Source organism: Takifugu rubripes, chromosome 19 (assembly GCF_901000725.2).
Source record: "Takifugu rubripes chromosome 19, fTakRub1.2, whole genome shotgun sequence".
Classification (NCBI taxonomy): domain Eukaryota; kingdom Metazoa; phylum Chordata; class Actinopteri; order Tetraodontiformes; family Tetraodontidae; genus Takifugu; species Takifugu rubripes.
The window spans coordinates 10,672,054-10,688,897 of record NC_042303.1 but is presented as its reverse complement, the minus strand read 5'-3'; the positions used below and the strand labels follow the sequence as shown (position 1 = coordinate 10,688,897).

Genomic DNA, 16,844 nt, shown 5'->3' with positions numbered 1-16,844 from the left:
GGGCATTAAATTCTGATTGGCTGTGACGTCTGCCAATCTGTTTGGATTCTGCTTCCCGCGTTCGAAACTGTTCACAATGCATTACACGATATAGCCTATATTTAGTTGTCAACAACCGCTGCAAGATAATGACCTTCAATTAGCAAAAGAACCTCACGGGCAACATATACCTGTGGAGACGGACGCATCTTTGACACAGCAGTGTTTTAATAGCTGAAGCTATTTGAGTGTGGGGGGGTGGGGCATTTAAATAAAATAATTTTAATCTCTAGAGCCACTTTAGAAGATATACGCATTATGTCGCAGAATGGTATCTTTCATTAGTATGCAAGAATGACATATGAAGAGAACAAATGAACACAGAATGAATGAACCAGAAGCGGCATCTCCTCTGGGAAAACCATTTGTCTCATTTGACTTTGATTCTTTGTGCCAGCTACAGTCGTTTAGCCATCTTGTGTTGATGCTGCCAAGTTAAGCGAAGACGTCTACAATCAGTCTTTCATCATAAGAGGAGCTTTGACTTGTGCTGCAACCTCTGCCCCCATGAGCTCTTCCACTATTGTCAAGGCGAACTCAAAACTGGTGCCTGGCCCGCGGCTGGTGATGTAATGTCCATCCTTCTGTACTCGAGCCTCTGAATATTTATAGTGGTCTAAAAAAAGGCAAAGAGCAATACCGTAAGAATCACAACAATGCAAGTGCTTCCAGCTATGGACTGAAGGATGATCATTAGACATCCTGTTGAGTTGCAAGTGCAACACATTTTGCATAATCATTCGAAGTGGTCAGTTCCCTATAAAAAAATCACTGCATTTGCCAGACTCCTGTGATTGTCTTTAGCGGTTTTACTATTAAATGACCACTATAGCTAAATAGCACCACCTGCTGCCCTTTAAAAACAATTACATGTATTAGTGTTTAAAATAAACTATATAAAATGAACAATTTAAGTTGCCTTCTCTTCTATCCCCTTTCATTTACCTCCAGTCATCATCTTGTCCTTCATTGCAGGATGTGTCGTCACTGTACTGCCATATCCAATACCATGTGCCAGAAGAGCAGTGGGACCTGCAGAAGGGCAAAGCTATTTAGGTCCTGTTTCACCATTTCCTCCTATAAAGTGTCACCTGACTTTGTCAGATAAACATCTGTATAAAAGAAGAAGTAGATTTAACACCTCTATGAATCCTACAACTCTTCATTTTGAGCCGTACAATCATTTCCAATTACACCGCAGGTCTAAAAAAACAATGGATAAAAGGCTGCAGTTATGAGGTAGCTCTGAATTAACAATTCCCAAGTACTGCAGAGAGATCATTTGAAAACTGTTAATAGAAGGCTATCAATTATACCCATTGGATGGCTTCCCGTGCAGTATAAAGATCACACTTTCGCCTGGCAGAACAGGAGCCTGGCAGCCAAAAACAAGCTTCTCCTGTTACAGCCGGTTCCCCACCCAGGGGACACCAGAAAAGCTTGAGAGAGGCAGAGAGGAGAGAAAGGCTATGACATCCTCCTGATATCCGATGAATCGTAAAATAAAATTGGTTTTCCAAAGTTCCGTGGACACGACCTTAGAAATTAAATGGCTCAAAACTTAAAAGGAGGACACAAAGGTACATTAGTGCATCCACCCATTTCTCTGGTGGTGGGTTTGGTCCGTTTGATTGTCCTAAACATCAGGATAATTATTTTCATGTTGGGTCACAACAGTGGGTCTTGCGGGTTCAGTAAAATGTGTATTCCTGTGAGGATCTGACTCCTTTTCTAGGACATCCTTCAGTCCACACCACTGCATTGGTTCCTGTCCCTGTTAAAAATGTCCTTCAGTGTCCTTTCTCTCAATATGGAGGTTGTCTAGCAAAATGTCAGCACTTGTGGGCAAACCTGGGAACAGATATTAATCAAAGCCTCAACCTTTCATTCCAAATGCCAAAAAAGGATTCTCAAATGAATAATGCCAATTATTTAACTGGTTCAACTGTTGAAGCAGCAAAGGTGCATATTAAACTATTTCAAGAGCACGCCTAATCAAATACCATCCAATATTATAAGTTAGTACAAACCTCCATTTTATTTTGATACAAAAACAAGCACCACAGTCCTCACTGTGGATAAATCCAAAGAAATAAGACCAATAATAAAGGGGTCACACTCCGGCATACTTTACTACAGAAGCATGTCAATATTAGGCGTTAGCCTTGTATAATCATAATGTTGTTATTCACAAAGTATACCTGCACAGATGGCTGCAATCAGACCGCTCCTGCCATCCTGATCCTTCAGCACCTCCTTTACTGCAGCAGACTACAAAGAGGACATGGAAAACAGGTGAATTTACTTTTGCAGGCTGCGTCATTTCTTAATGTGCCGTCAATCTCCAGACCTAGATGGAAACATATAAACCCTACAAATGTCTGAAAACAGCAAGCATGTCGTCCGTTAGCCTCCTATGTCAAATTCATAGAAAGAAATCAATTTTTATGCAGCCTTTTAGACATTAAAGTGACATTTATTTATAAAGGGCACCTTCATCCCTGCACAATCTGTGACCCACAGCAGGACGCACAGATCTTTCTGAACCCACCCAGGCTGGTGCAATAGTGTGTTATCATGGGGATCTTTCACAGAGGATACTGACACTTTAAAGTCGTTTATCTGACCATTTCTCACCTCTGCCAGATTCTGAGCACCTGGCATTCCTCCTGGCAGGAGAACAACATCATAAGGCCCCTAAAACACAATAATCAGACATTGTGAGATTTGTGCTTTATTCCCCATTTGAGACATTGAACATAAAGAAGAATAAACCTGTGAGAAATGAACCAGACTATTGTTTTAATGTTGCCAACCTGTTTGCTGGCATCCTCCAGGCTGGCATCAGGACAAATGACAACGTTTCTGCTGCACTGAACTGGCTCTTTTCCCGTCAAACCTGCAACCGTCACCGCAATCTCCACGTTTGACAGGGCAAAACAGAAGGACAGCATTAGCACAAAATCCCGACATGGCATCCTGTCTGCTGATGGGTCGTTATTATGAAGGCGATCAAATGGCGGAGAAGTGCAACCACGTTAGACTTTGACATTTAAAATGACCTGCATCCAAACTCACGTTGGCAACTTTATATATTCCCTGAATGCGACCGAAGATGACTATAAAATATCAGTAGATGGGAAAAAATAAACTAAAAAAGAACGTCACCAGACAAGACCTTAACGGGTGAAATAAGCGAGTACATTGGGCGATGTTAACGGATTATGTAACCTATGATCGGCACGTTTTATGGGTAATACAACTTAAATCATATTAATTATGAAGACTAACTGAAGGTAAGTTTTAAAGTTCATGTTAAGTTGTTAAATAACAATCACAAGTAGCACTGTTAGCTAGATACGCTAAGTGCTAATAAAATCAACAAGCTGACAGGTGCGTTACAAACCCCGGCTCTACGCATGATGTCCACGGGGATGACAGTTTCCATCTCCTCTGCACCTTTAGCCAGGATAACTAATGCTCTTTTCGCGGCCATGGTTAAACTGCACAGTGCAACGAGTGGGAAATAGTGCTAAAGAAATCTGCAGAGACAAATAAAACCTTTCCTCTGCGCCTCTAATCTCTGCGTGTGGGTGTCGTCACAGCGCCGCCCCTCAACGTTTAGAAGCAGAATCATACGTTTCATTGGAGGAATTATATGTGTCCACAGATTGCAATCATTCCCATACAACACGCAGACACTAAAGTAAGAGCTGGAGATTTTTATAAACACTTCAAACGAGATGATAATGAGAAAACTGTGTCGCGAGTAGAACACGCAGGCCAACGAAACCGGAAGTGCAGACAGTTTCTATCGTCCGTGCGTCTTTGGACTATACCCGTTTCTAAATATGTCATAATATACGATGCACATTTATTAAGAAGATAATCTTAAAATATCTTGCTAAATATCTTGTTGAAATCAGCTAATTCAAAGCAGCATGATATCACCATGCATTTTCAGTATTTCTGGTGCTTTGGCCCTTTCTTCTACTAAGGTATTTTTAAAAACCTTTTAGTAAACAACATAAAACAACAAAACAATTTAGACAGTTTGTTCGTCATTACTACTTTACATGAAGGCAATTTAGTAAACTCTAAGTCAGAGAGAGGTAGCTTTATGTTTAGAAAATTTCGACCATAATGTTAAATTGGCAAAATACGTCACTAATAGAAAAAAAAATGATGTTGGATATCAAGTTACCAGTATTGTAGGTCACTACATCATTAAAGTAGGTTATTAGACAGAAAGTCCAGGCACACATTGCACAGAAATAACTATTTTCCTTGTGAGTGACATGCAGGTAGACGTCCCTGGTCGTTTTCATTTATTTCCAGCAGATGGCGCCATTGACTAAAGATTCTTGCCTATGCGTCTAGAAGTTGACGTTAAATAAGCCTGTGAAATACTGGTTAAAGTCAACCTAGAAGGCACACAGAACTAGTTAAAATGAATTTATACTCTGCATTTTAATGCGGTCTTTACCATCAAGTCTAAATATTTATTCATTAATAAAAATACCAGCAGGCACCAGAGGATCCGAGCATGGAGCGTCCGCCTGTTTACCTTCTGCAGCAGCATTTCGGGAATCTATTTGGTGCATCCTAGATTTAACGTCTGTGCCGTCAGTGTGCAGGCAGCCGCCCTTGTTAATGTGCCTGTGTGCATTCAAAGATTCACTTAGATTTTTGTGTAGCAAACTAGAGCCCAGTGAAACGGCAGATTAGACAAAAGCGTAGGGGGTGCTGGCAGAAGGTTGTTTATTGCGTGCCTGAGAGTGAATCCAAGAGGCAGCGGTGATTACCAAGATATGCAGCTGGGGGATCAACGGAACCAGACCCGCGATGGCAGTTGAGCAAATTTCCATACATTAATTCACTTGTGTGCGTTTTCCAAATCTTCCTGCGTCGCGATCGTTAAATGCTGGATCTCGGTGAGGAAATATTTTAGTGACAGTTGCAAGAATGGCAAATTATGTTAAGACGTGCAAACAAAGGGTCAAAACAGAGCCATTCTTTTTAAATTGCTCCCATTAAAAGGTATACATGAAAACATATAAAACAGGCATTGCAGTAGACTGTCAAAGCAACAGCCAAATATTAATTTTATAACGGTACAAAGGTGAAAAGTTTATAAATTTTGCATTGATTCGATGAAATGCCGCATTAAAAATGCTGCTTTTATTTTGTAGGGAGGTTAAATATTGCGCTTTGGAAAAGTCGATCAATCGTATATTATTTGAAGATTGGCATGGTTTATATGTGTGACGCCATAAAATAATGATCACATAAAGTCTTTGGGGGATAGTGGAAACGCCGAGTATTCCTCTGCACTGTATTATTCTTATTATTTCTCCCGTCTTCCCTCATGCATGCATGCAGGCCTCGCCTGGTGTTATCAGGCTCCTCACAGAGGTCTGCTCCCAAACCTGAAGGGCTTCCGTAATCAAACCTCCGGGGAGACAAGAATACGGAAAGTTTTTTTCTTCTTCTTCTTTAATATAAGACAGCAACGGAAAGAAAAGAAAATCCTCAAACTGAAATGAGGGAATTCTGCAAATTAACATTTGTCGCCAAGTAATCCTGTTACAATCGCAAAGAATGTGGAGCAGTGTAAACATGGAAATAGACTACTAATTTGGATGTCACTTACAAGCAGCGGTTGTGTTCAGCTGAGATACAGGCCCACAGCTGCATTAGAAAAAATCCTCCAGTGAGAAAGAATGATACAAACTGCTTTAAAAATACTTTGCAGTGCGAGATTATGTATTTTTTTTATAGATTCACTACTATATTTAACCCAATTACCTCTAACCAGTAATCCAGTGGCAGTTTTAATGCTTTGCATCAACGCAGTTTAAAAATACAACCCTAATTAACATTTAGAAGCATTTTATCTCTCCTTTTTTGCACAGATTTTATCCAGTGTGTGTCACATATGACAGTGCGCACGTGGGATGAAGGACAAGCATATAATCTTGATTGCATCTTGATGCTATTACTTGATGCTGCCAAGAGCTCAGGTGACAGCTGGGGGTGGACAGTAGGGGGGAGGGGGTATTCAGGGAGGGGGGTGGGGGGGTGGAAGGTGACATTGAATTTCATGCACCTGTGCGCCTGCAGGCCGCAGCCGCACTCAGACACACGGTGGCGCCAGTAGAGTGAGCCAACTTTGAGCTGGACCTTTGTGGGTGTTTGCAAAAATAGTTTCAGAAACAGAATAAAACACAAGGAAGGAAGCAGAAACTTTTCCTTGCAAAGCTACCAACCAGATAAAGCAACGGGCCTGTGCCTCAGCGTCTGTTAAAAGCCCGAGACTCATCCACAGAGATCCCGGTTTACACATGGACCGAGCACATCCATGCTTTGCCCAGGCAGACAGCAGTTCTTCAGGCCTGCCGTTAATGCAGGCGCTGCTCTGCCCCCCCCCCCGACAGACAGACACACACACACACACAAACACACTCACACACTTTGTTTCTATTTCACTGTCTTTATTGCTATTTAGTCTATTTTGCTGTCAGCTTGTTTCTACTAGATACCTTAATGTTATACAATGTTGCCTATCTTCGAATAGGGATGCTGACATTGCCCTGCGGCGATGCCGGTATCACCAACGCCACCGCTACCCCCCCCCCCCCCGATGCACTCTCCCTCCACCCCCCAGCCCTGGCCTGCTACTCTGTGCAGAGGGCAATAAAGACACAAGGAGGATTAGTGTTGTGTGCCTAGCAAAGTGGTTGCCAGAGACCGAGAGGGCCATGCCCATGGGCTCAACTGCAACCCCGCTCAGCTGTGCTCCTGTTCGCCGGAACCCCCCCACCACCGTGCCTGGGCTTCCCTAAGGTCCACTCTCTCTCAGGGAGCTCTGTGGATATGCGATAGACTATGAGTGGGTGAATTCATATTGATGCTAAAGAGGCAGAGGACGCAGACAGATAATCCAAGGCTTAAGCAGAGCTGTAGTAACTTTCCCCCTTTAAACAAGGGAACATATGTGCAAACAGTTAATTTAATTCAATCACATACGCTGCATATTTTTCTGCTAAAGACTTTCCCACAGTAAACAGAAAGTTACAACTCCAACCAGAAAATGCTTGAAAATTACCTTGTGTGCCTAGTTTAGACTACATGACAATCTAGTCCAGTAGGAAAGTGGCTTTCTTAATTTATTCAGCCCACTTAGAGACCAGGGGGAAAAGGAAAGTGCTTTTACATCCAGAATATAGCAGTTTATGGATTTATTTCATATATTTTTCCCACTATAACCAGGAGGTTTATACAAACGGAACACCATGTAATGGTACAAGTACGATAAACATGGAACTGTGGTCTTGTAAATGTTGTCAGATTATGTAGGAGTGTTACCTCTGAGATTACAGGGAGCGGACCCGTCTGTGGGTGCAGGCCCATGAGAACAGTAGCCTCTGGTTTGATGGAGAGCCGTGTACAGGACCGGACAGGTGAACCAAACAGCTGCTACCCCTCATTTTTCGTGAAAAAAACCCCAGCGTGACAGCTCGCTTTTCACATGGTAGCTGTCTCAGGCCACTTTACATCTATTAGATGGTCCATTTTGGGAGTTGGGTAATGAAATTTACGCGTGAGACCCCAGAATATGTCGACATACGGTGGCTGTTAATGCTCCTTTCTCCAGGTTCCCTGTAGTCGGTTCCCCTCTGTCTGCTTTAGGTGTTCTTCTCTCTGCTGCTTGCATGCGCCTCTGTCACACCAGCCAAGATTCACACAGCAGCACCGACGCGCTGTTGTGCAGGAGAGACGCAACGTTCTGTTAGTGCAGCGCTAACATGTTCATCCACACTTTACTAGAAGAGGAACCTGCTTTTGTGCCAGCGTGTCAGAGATGTGCACAGAAAAAAAAGCATCTTTTCAAAAAATCAAACGCTTGAATGACACCAAATGCTTAACGTAAACATTATATTATCACCATCAAAATGTCACCTCCCCTTTCTGAGGATAAACTGCATTTTTTTTAAAACTCATAATGAAAAAGAATTCTTTAAAAATTCATGGTGCAACATCCTGCACAGGTATCACTGTGCAACAGGATGACGGCAACAGTTTACGCTGCAATCTTTGAACAATGTACCCAATCTTGCCCCGTTAAACCAGTGGTAGAACATTCTTTTTCCACCGCGCAGTAATGGAAATGGATGCTGAATGGTCTCCCTCTGCAGTATTATGGTGGCAAAAAGGCGTGCAGGTGTAGTCTATTTTTACCTGCGTGTGCCTTTGCAGATTAAGGCAGTTTACCAGTCCCTGCTCGGCTTTCCCTACACCGTCCTCACTCTGAAATTAACTGGATTCTACCCACTTAATCTCCGGCGTTTTTATATAAACGCCTGCCGCATCATCTGGGGAAGTTTGAAATGTTTTCAAATGATTTTTCTTTCACAAAGTCGTATGAATTGGTATGAAAACGTTCCCACAGCAATGATGGGTTCTTTATTGACGGCGAAGTTGCAGCTTAGGAGTGTAATTTTTCAGGCTTTCAGACAAGACAAACTACCTATAAATAAGTCCTGTGCAATTATGTCAGGTTTTCCATCCCTCTTCACCATCCTTAAAGTTTTGATTTCCATTTTAAAAGCAGAATGATAAACCCCCATGATTGGAAATGTTCAATGCACTTCTGGAAATGGGAGCACTGTCCTGCACAGATAAGGTTGCAAATGCAAGATCTGTCCTTCTGAAATAGAAGCCTGACAAACAGCGCTGCCTCTCCCAGACACAGTGGGAGAGAAGCGTGCGTGGATGGAAGCCTTTGAGACCAGCCTTTTTAATATCGTGCCACTGTAACATCAGTGAGGTGACATTTCGGCAGCACCATCAAGATCCAACGGTGGCCATGCTGCTTCGACAATCAATTATCCATGCATAACATCCCACCAGTGTGTGCGACATGAATCAGTCCAGGACCAGGCATCTTCTCCGCCTTGATTCTCAGGAGAAGAGAGAGACCTTTCATTCGACCCTTAAGAAAGAGAGAAATGCTCTGTGTGCTGATAAGACAGTGAAAGACAGGGCAGTAAAAAGAAGAAATCGACGCTGATATTTATTTTCATTATCTTAAAAGGAGCTTAAATTGGTCTCATTCAAGCGGCTGTGAATTGTGATCCGGAGGAGACAATGGTTGTTGCTTCCAGTTTGACAGGAATTATATTTTTTTCAAAATATATATTACACAGTCAATGAAAGCTATGAAAGTGTGTTTCTCCATTTTCTCTTTTCTCATGAGGACAGAGAAAGTTTTCAGGGCGTTTTTAGTTGTTATATTTTGTTTTCAAGTTTTCTTTTTGCCACTGGATTCCTGAATGCTTTGATAGCTCTCCTCCTTTTCTGGGTGGCCACGTTGAAAACATACACAACCACGGTACTCAGATCATACGTCTGACATCCATATGGCCCTCAGAATAACTGTGTTAAGTATCAGATTTCAAGTGCTGAAATCTCCCAGTAAGTGAAGCGGAGGACCCAGTTTGGCAGATCAGCCGCTACTCCTTTAACCCAGAAGCTTTCCCCGGTGTTTGACAAACAGCACCATTCCCCGCTCGCCTTCATTTCCATCTGTATGCTATCACCAGCCTGTCAGCGGCCGGATTGGCCTGTAGTTCACGGGATGAAAGGGGGAGCGATCCTGTTGAGTGAATAATCTCGCCAGTTTACAGAAGAGAGTGGATGTCAACTTGACAGACTGTGAGCAGCACACAGATTTGGGATTCATGGGCAATCCCATAGTCTCTTAAAGAGCGGACGTGTGAATGTGAAATCAATAGTACATCCATACAACAGTTTGTTTGCTGGACCCCTGAAAATAAAAGTCATGGATCTTCACCTTACGGATTGAGCACACAGAATAGGGGGCTATAAACAGCATCCTTTCAGCATGGAAATCCTCTTTTTCTTTTCTTTTTCCTTCTTTTGCTGTGAATAAAGGCACGGACCGTTTGAATGCATACTTTTATCAACGCGGTGTAATTTGTAAACATGCAAGCCTTACGCTTTTAATTTGAAATCCCTCTTGTGTACCCTTCATCCCAACAAGTCACTTTATTTTCATTACCATATTCACCTGCAGTGCTTCTAATCAAAAGTGGCATCCTGAAGGTAAAGCTGAGCGCCTGAATCATCAGGACTTTATACATATTCACACACAAGCCACTTCAGTCTCAGACAATATGTCACTATGATCTGTATCATACGAGGTATTCAGGGGACTTCAATGGCACCTCTACAGACGTGTGCAGCGCTGTGTACATTCTGCGTAGCGCGGCTGTCTTGGTTGGCACCGCCATCGTGCCCTGCTGTTTATTTGATATGCAAAGGAGAGCTGTGGAGCAGCTCCACGGTCTCCGCTAAAGTACTTTACTCCTCACATAACCCAAAGTGGCAGCAGCAGCATCAGGATGAGCTCCAAGAGCGAGGTGGCTCCCTCTCAGTAATTTATAATGCACTTAACTCCTCTACCCTGTTGATTGTCTGCATTACCAAGAATCAAACACGAGGCAAAACAAATAAAAAATGCCACTTTTTATTCCGGTTTTACGCCATTGAAAGCACAAGTCTTTCATTACGTTCCCGCTTATTCACATCGGGGTCTGTGTGGAGCAGAAACAGGGATTATGGCGGCGGATGGAAACCACTTCAAACTGCTTTCATAAACACCATCAAAGAATGGCGTCATGAGAAACGGGATGGGGGGGTGGGGAGCGAACAGGGAAGAGATAAACAAAAAGGAACCGGGTTAGGCGAAACCGGTAAAGGTCGCAAAAAAACCCCCAAAATGCACAATTTCTCATTATTGAAAACAGACACTGCAGGGAGCCAAACCACACCTCCCTGTCATATGGTAGACCTTTGTCAGGGAGCCAGGGATACGGACAGCCCACCGCTCGGGGTGAGGGCCATTATTAAAAGTGCTCTGTGGAGGGCCTGCAGGTAGCTCCCAGGATCCAACGCTGGGAGAGCAGGAGAGGGCTGTTTGGCTTAAGTGTTTTTTATTAGGATAGATGGAGAGCTAAGCTCCATAACAGAGATTTGGCCCTTTCTTCCAGACAGGGGCCCGCTCCCCCCCCCCCCCCCTCCTCACAGGCACAAATCAAAACACCGGCCCCTCACAGACACTGCTCAAACATGGCATGTTCTCTCTTTTTTTCCCCTACTTGGCTCAGCTTTCTCCCTTGTCAAAATACAAATGCTCTGTGATGGAATTCTGCAATTTCCTTTATCATCCTCAACATTCTCCACTATTAAGCGTCTAATTGTTGTCACTGTAAACAGAGTTGCTCAGGGGAGGACTGACGGTGGGGGCCGCAGCTTGTGTGTCCTTGTGTAAAGTGTAAAATGAATGACATACTTATGGGAGCCGGTGACAGCCTGCTGCACCCTTCAAAGAGCGTCAACAGCGAAAAGAAGCGGATGGCGAGCAGGCAATATTTCCTTCTCTTATTTTTAACAAAAAGGCTGCAGCCCAGTTGGTCCAGTGATAAAACTTCCCTAGGTGACAGGCAAGCTGATTTACGCAGGCCATCAAAAGAAAGACCCTGAACATTTGCTCCACAAGGCCTCCGCGTTTCAGGTTTATGATAGGAAAATACATTTTATGACAAAAGAATAACTTGACACACACCTGCTAGAGGGTGTTTTATTGTGTTTATAGACTAATCAAGCCAGAAAAATAATTCAGTGAATACTTTACCTCATCTTGACCTTCATCTTGTCACCAATGGAATTTTGAGAACCAAGAAGGAAAAAAAAAAAAAAAATCCCGTCTGGCTCGGCATCACCCAGAACGCTACTGTTATACATGTGGGAACTACTGTGGGCTCAAACTGGCCACGGAGCAGGAAGGAAAAGAGGGAGGAATAACAGGGAAGAGGGATGGGTTCGCTTGAAAGATACAGCTGTCAGGCCATCCGAGCCCTGGGAAAGTCTGCTGGTGTTTTTAATGTATGGCCGATCACCTCGCCTGCGCGTCAGGCCTGACTTATGAAAGCCTTGTAAAAAATGTCGGGAACAGGTGGACGGGAAGGTTTGGCAGCGAGTGAAAGATGTAAAATGCCGGAATTATATGCTGGCATAAAGAACAGACGGCAACCCCTGCAGCGTAATAAACAGATTTGTTTAAAGTTTTAATGTTTTTTTTCAAATAAATGTATTCTCTATAAAACACAATGTAATCTATCTATCTATCTATCTATCTATCTATCTATCTATCTATCTATCTATCTATCTATCTATCTATCTATCTATCTATCTATCTATCTATCTATCTATCTATCTATCTATCTATCTATCTATCTATCTATCTATCTATCTATCTATCTATCTATCTATCTATCTATCAATCATTCCAAACTCCGTAACTTGCTGCAGTGCGGCTGAGGGAGTGTATATATTGACTTCTCTGTTTCTGTAATGTTTCATTGAATAAAACAAACAACCAGCCGCTCAATCTAGTTTTATCCATAACCTCTGAAATGAGACTTTATGTTTCATACAAACTGCATCTCGGTTACATCAATAATCCTGCAAATGAAATCGATTTCTCCTCCCGCTCTTCCAATTCTGATCACAGCTGGGTTCCCCATATGGAGTATTAATGGGGTGGAGCACCCTGAGCCTGATCTAAAGCTGGAGAATTCTGGATACAACACAACATCAAATCCCACTGTAATTACCTTCATGCAAACACAGGGGCCCTCCCCAACACAATATGGGGTGAGGATGGAGATTTGTGTGCATTGTTGTTGGGGGTTTTTTTTTGGGTTATTTATTTATTTGGTGGTGGTGGTGGGGTGGTGATGCTGGTATTGATCTTCAAGATTGTTTTGTGCAATTTAGCGCTCGGGAGAACTGAACGTGTGGCATACAAATGCCAGCTCTAGATGGCTCCTCGACATCTTTGACATCAATGTCTTTCAGGGACAAAGCAACAGTAGCTGATCGTTGTGTTCCCAGTGAATTCAAATGACAAACGTCCTGCGTCGTGACAGTCTTCACTCACCGTTTTATTGAGGGAACGCTGCGAATCGAAGGTGAAACCAATTTACCCATGCAGATGGCTCGTCTCAATTAGCTTGCGCATGTGTTTGGGCACAGTTTCGGCACACCAAATATCATGCTATTTTGTCACAAGATTATGCCATCTGACATGAGACTTTTGTCTTAATTCCCTTGGGCTGCAGCAGAGGAAGAAGGGAGAAAAAACGCTGAGAGGGCCAGGCCGTATCCTGTCTTACAGACGTCGCTATCCCATCATGCACACCCCAGCCTTCTCTCTCCAGCAGGTGGGGGTGGTCATGCACCATGCAACGCGGTTATGGGTTTAAGGCTAAAATCTACATACTGAAATGACTTCAGCTCTCTTGCACAATGCCAAACTTGCTGGAAGTCTGATGAGTTTATTTCATCAATTCCAAAAATGCAGCAGAGAGACAGAGTGGAGGAGAAGAGAGACGGACAGAGCAAAAGAGAGGTGGACAAAGTGAGAGTCCATTTCACTGTACAATAGTCCAGCATTCAGAGTGAGTGTGTGTGTGTGTGTGTGTGTGTGTGTGTGTGTGTGTGTGTGTGTGTGTCCTCAGCATATGCACTGGTGTGGAGGTAAGTTTGATGTGGAGCCTCTGCCCTCTGCATCACACACTGACTGCTGTCCATCTGCTCCAGGGTCTCAGGTGTGTGTTATCTCTTCCTGTGCCCCTGGGAACTTTCAACAGATATGCCAGTCAGCCTGAGCTGAACTGCTCTTGTAAATTGCTCACTAAACAGCCCTGCCCTGGATTCTGCATTCAGGGGAAAATCAATTATTTGACCCCCCCCCTTACATTTCACAGTCCATTTTCAGCATGCTGGGGCCAATTACACCCAGCAGAAAGACTGCTCTTTATGTCATTTCCGAGATGACCTCCATCTTGCAGCTCCACACCGAGAACTGTTAATGCACCAACTACAAGCACTTGTGCCACGAAGGAGCGTGCTAATGCACTGGTTACCCACACTTTAGCCACAGCAAATACACAAATACAGCAGCTGGGAGGCGGCGGCGGCGGCTGCAGTGGCAGTGTCTCTCAACTAGCAGGCGATCACCCAGTGTCCGGGGCAGAGCGAGCGCCACTGACGGGTTGACAGCCCTAATGAAAGCTGATTACCAGGAGGCATCTATTAATTTGTCCTTAATCATGACAAAGAGAGTCTGTGGCTAACAGCTGTGAAATGGCAGCCGCCGCACGGAAATGAGGCTCAGGAAAAGGCCCAGGACAAGGGGTTAGGCCCTGTGCTGTCATTAAGTGCCTGCCATTGTGTGTGCCCGCTCAGAGCTTAGCTACAGGTAACTCAATAAGATAACACGGGCCGCAGTCTGGCCTGCTCTTTGTGAGCAGCTATTGCTGTGAATCCAGAGCGAAGAATAGCAGGATATTGGTTTGCATGCTCCGAGCAGCAGCTCTTATGATCCAGGTGAGAAGCTGACAGTAACAGGTTTAAGCGGCGGGTACCTTCAGCTGCTGCGGGGGCGCCGAGGGAAAAGTCAATCACAGACTGAACAGGTTGCTGAATAAGCAGCTGAGCCGGCTTTTGAAGGACAAATGGTGCGACAAATGTGGGTTCAATCAGTCGCTAGTTTCGGATATTGACCCATAAATTGAAAAACTGTGGCTCATGATGCAAATAGACCAAAAATGAAAAATATTCTTTTAAAGAAAAAATCTGATTTTGACTATACAGAGAGAAAATAATCATGCATCTCAGCTGAGTCAGGTTGATGGAGAAGCTTCCTCATGCGCATGTAATCATCCACTTGGCTAATGTGCTTCATAGAGCCAGTACACAGCATCAGGGAGGAGGATAATTAAACGGCTGTCGCTGATAACAACATTCAACGTTTAACTCATTTAACATTTCATTATGAGACTTTTAATTCCAGCTGCTATTATCCGCCATGGCTGCCTCAGCTGACATGGGTGCATAAGTGGAAGAACACTTGGTTCTTTTCTTCCTAGTTTCCATCATATGATGTTGAACACAAAGGTTTTCCAAGAGGTGATGTAAAAATGGCCAAAGTGAGACTTTTACAGTGTCTGGATTAGATAGAATTATCTGATTATAATGGCGATATTCTACTATATAAGTAAGTGAACTTCCCTTCCGTTTCTTTCCCCTCCCGTCTGACAGCAGTCCTTGACAAACATGACAAACAAGGCAGAACATTTCGTTTGCCGCCGTACGAATTAATCAGCTGAATTCAGCAGCAGATTTGATTAGATACTGAAACATTTAAAGATTCAACAGGTCCTTTTAGCTGCAGGAGGAAGAGCCGCAACCATGGTTCCGCAACTATGACTTATAGAACTTGGACTCAGCTTATTTCGCTTTGCATTCACTTTACATCATTATACCTGTGAATACGTTGACTTATATCTCGATAAATGCATTTGTGAGGTCTGCTGTCTTCATAAATAGATTGCATTGATCTAAAAATCACATTTGTCTTTGTGTTTAGCTTTAAAATGACAAATATAAAGTCATTATCATTGATCTAAGCCCTTATCTAAGCAATCAAGGGATCATTTAGTTTTTTGTTTTTTAAAAAAATTAAGATTCAGAATTGAGCTTTTATTATTCGCGCTTCGTCTAAGGTGATTAATGATTAAACAGTTAAAATCTCCCTGGATGGAGTGGAAATGACAGAAAGTGGCCCGGTAAACACCCATATTCTGTTCGGCATTTGGCTGTTATCACCACCACTTCAGGGGCAGCAAGGTGTTGAGAAGCGGTGCTCCCCTCATGCTGAGCCCCCCTGGTGCTGCCCCCTCTCATCTGTGCGAAGAGTCTCTCCTCCCCTGCTAAGTTTGCAAAGTCCAATTTTCAGCTAATGCGGAGGTCACAACAGCAGGCACAGAGGGCGTAGTAGGACATAATAGCTCTGGGATTGTAAATATTGGTTTTAGGGAGACACAAATGGAGGGCAAGCGGAGAGAAATTTCCATAGAGTGTGCGCCGGCGCCATCGGAGGCCTCGGCGCGGCGGAATAGATTTTCCATTCTAGTGTGTCACATTAGATTTTCGGAGGTGCTCAGTGGCAGGTACATGTCATTAGTAACACTTTAGCACAGTAATGAACCTTTTTATTTATCCGGTGCTTCTCTCATGAATGAATAAGGAGCTGCACCCCGACTGTGCCCAGCCAGGAGGAGCAGAGAGGGAGAGAGCGAGCGAGAGAGGGAGGGAAAGAGAGGGAGAGAGAGGGGGTGAGGGGTGGGCTGGGCTGGGGGAGAGCCCAGAGCATCATGGCATTAAAGAGGGAAACATGGAGCTCTAGGGAATGCTGAGGAGGGTTAAATGATCATTATTGTGACTCTCGCAAGCACATGCACTCACTTACATTATGCCTCAGTGAACAAAAGATCATCCACACACACGCACACACACACACACACACACACACACACACGTGCGCACACACTTCCCACCTCTGCTCCCTGAGGTCCTGATCTGACACTCTATTTACACACACATTTACACAGTCTACTCCCTCCTTTATGAAGCTGACAGGTACTTAGGCGGTACATTACTCCGAGGAGCTCCAGCCTCGGGGCGGCGGGACCAGACTGTCCATTCACTGCTGGCCTTGTCTCAGTCTTCATTCAATAATGGCCTCAGAGAAATGCAGCAGTAATGAGCACTTGTAACCGGGCAGGCCAGCTGGAGGTCTGACACTAAGCATCAGGAGATGTTTCAAATGGCCCCGGGAGGAGGAAGGGAGGGGAGAAAAAGAAGGCCTTCAC

At 43.8% G+C, this 16,844-nt stretch overlaps 1 protein-coding gene across 1 annotated transcript; it reads right to left on the bottom strand.

The window, feature by feature from the left end:
* Positions 1-189: 189 nt before the first annotated feature.
* On the bottom strand, positions 190-3,653 carry park7 (parkinson protein 7). The gene is made up of 6 exons (XM_003973344.3): positions 3,446-3,653; positions 2,856-2,957; positions 2,677-2,736; positions 2,241-2,310; positions 985-1,071; positions 190-655 (listed from the first exon to the last, which is right to left on the bottom strand). The coding sequence occupies exons 1-6, from the start codon at positions 3,533-3,535 to the stop codon at positions 495-497; spliced, it is 570 nt and encodes a 189-aa protein (XP_003973393.1). The 5' UTR covers positions 3,536-3,653; the 3' UTR covers positions 190-494.
* Positions 3,654-16,844: the final 13,191 nt, after the last annotated feature.

What these genes read in the sequence shown, in the direction of transcription:
- park7 (XM_003973344.3), bottom strand. Translation starts at nt 3,535, where the DNA reads ATGGCCGCGAAAAGAGCATTAGTTATCCTGGCTAAAGGTGCAGAGGAG. An exon ending in GATTGCAGCCATCTGTGCAG is followed by an intron (nt 1,072 to 2,240) that starts GTATACTTTGTG and finishes GCCCTTCTGCAG; the next exon opens with GTCCCACTGCTCTTCTGGCA. An exon ending in GGACAAGATGATGACTGGAG is followed by an intron (nt 656 to 984) that starts GTAAATGAAAGG and finishes GCCTTTTTTTAG; the next exon opens with ACCACTATAAATATTCAGAG.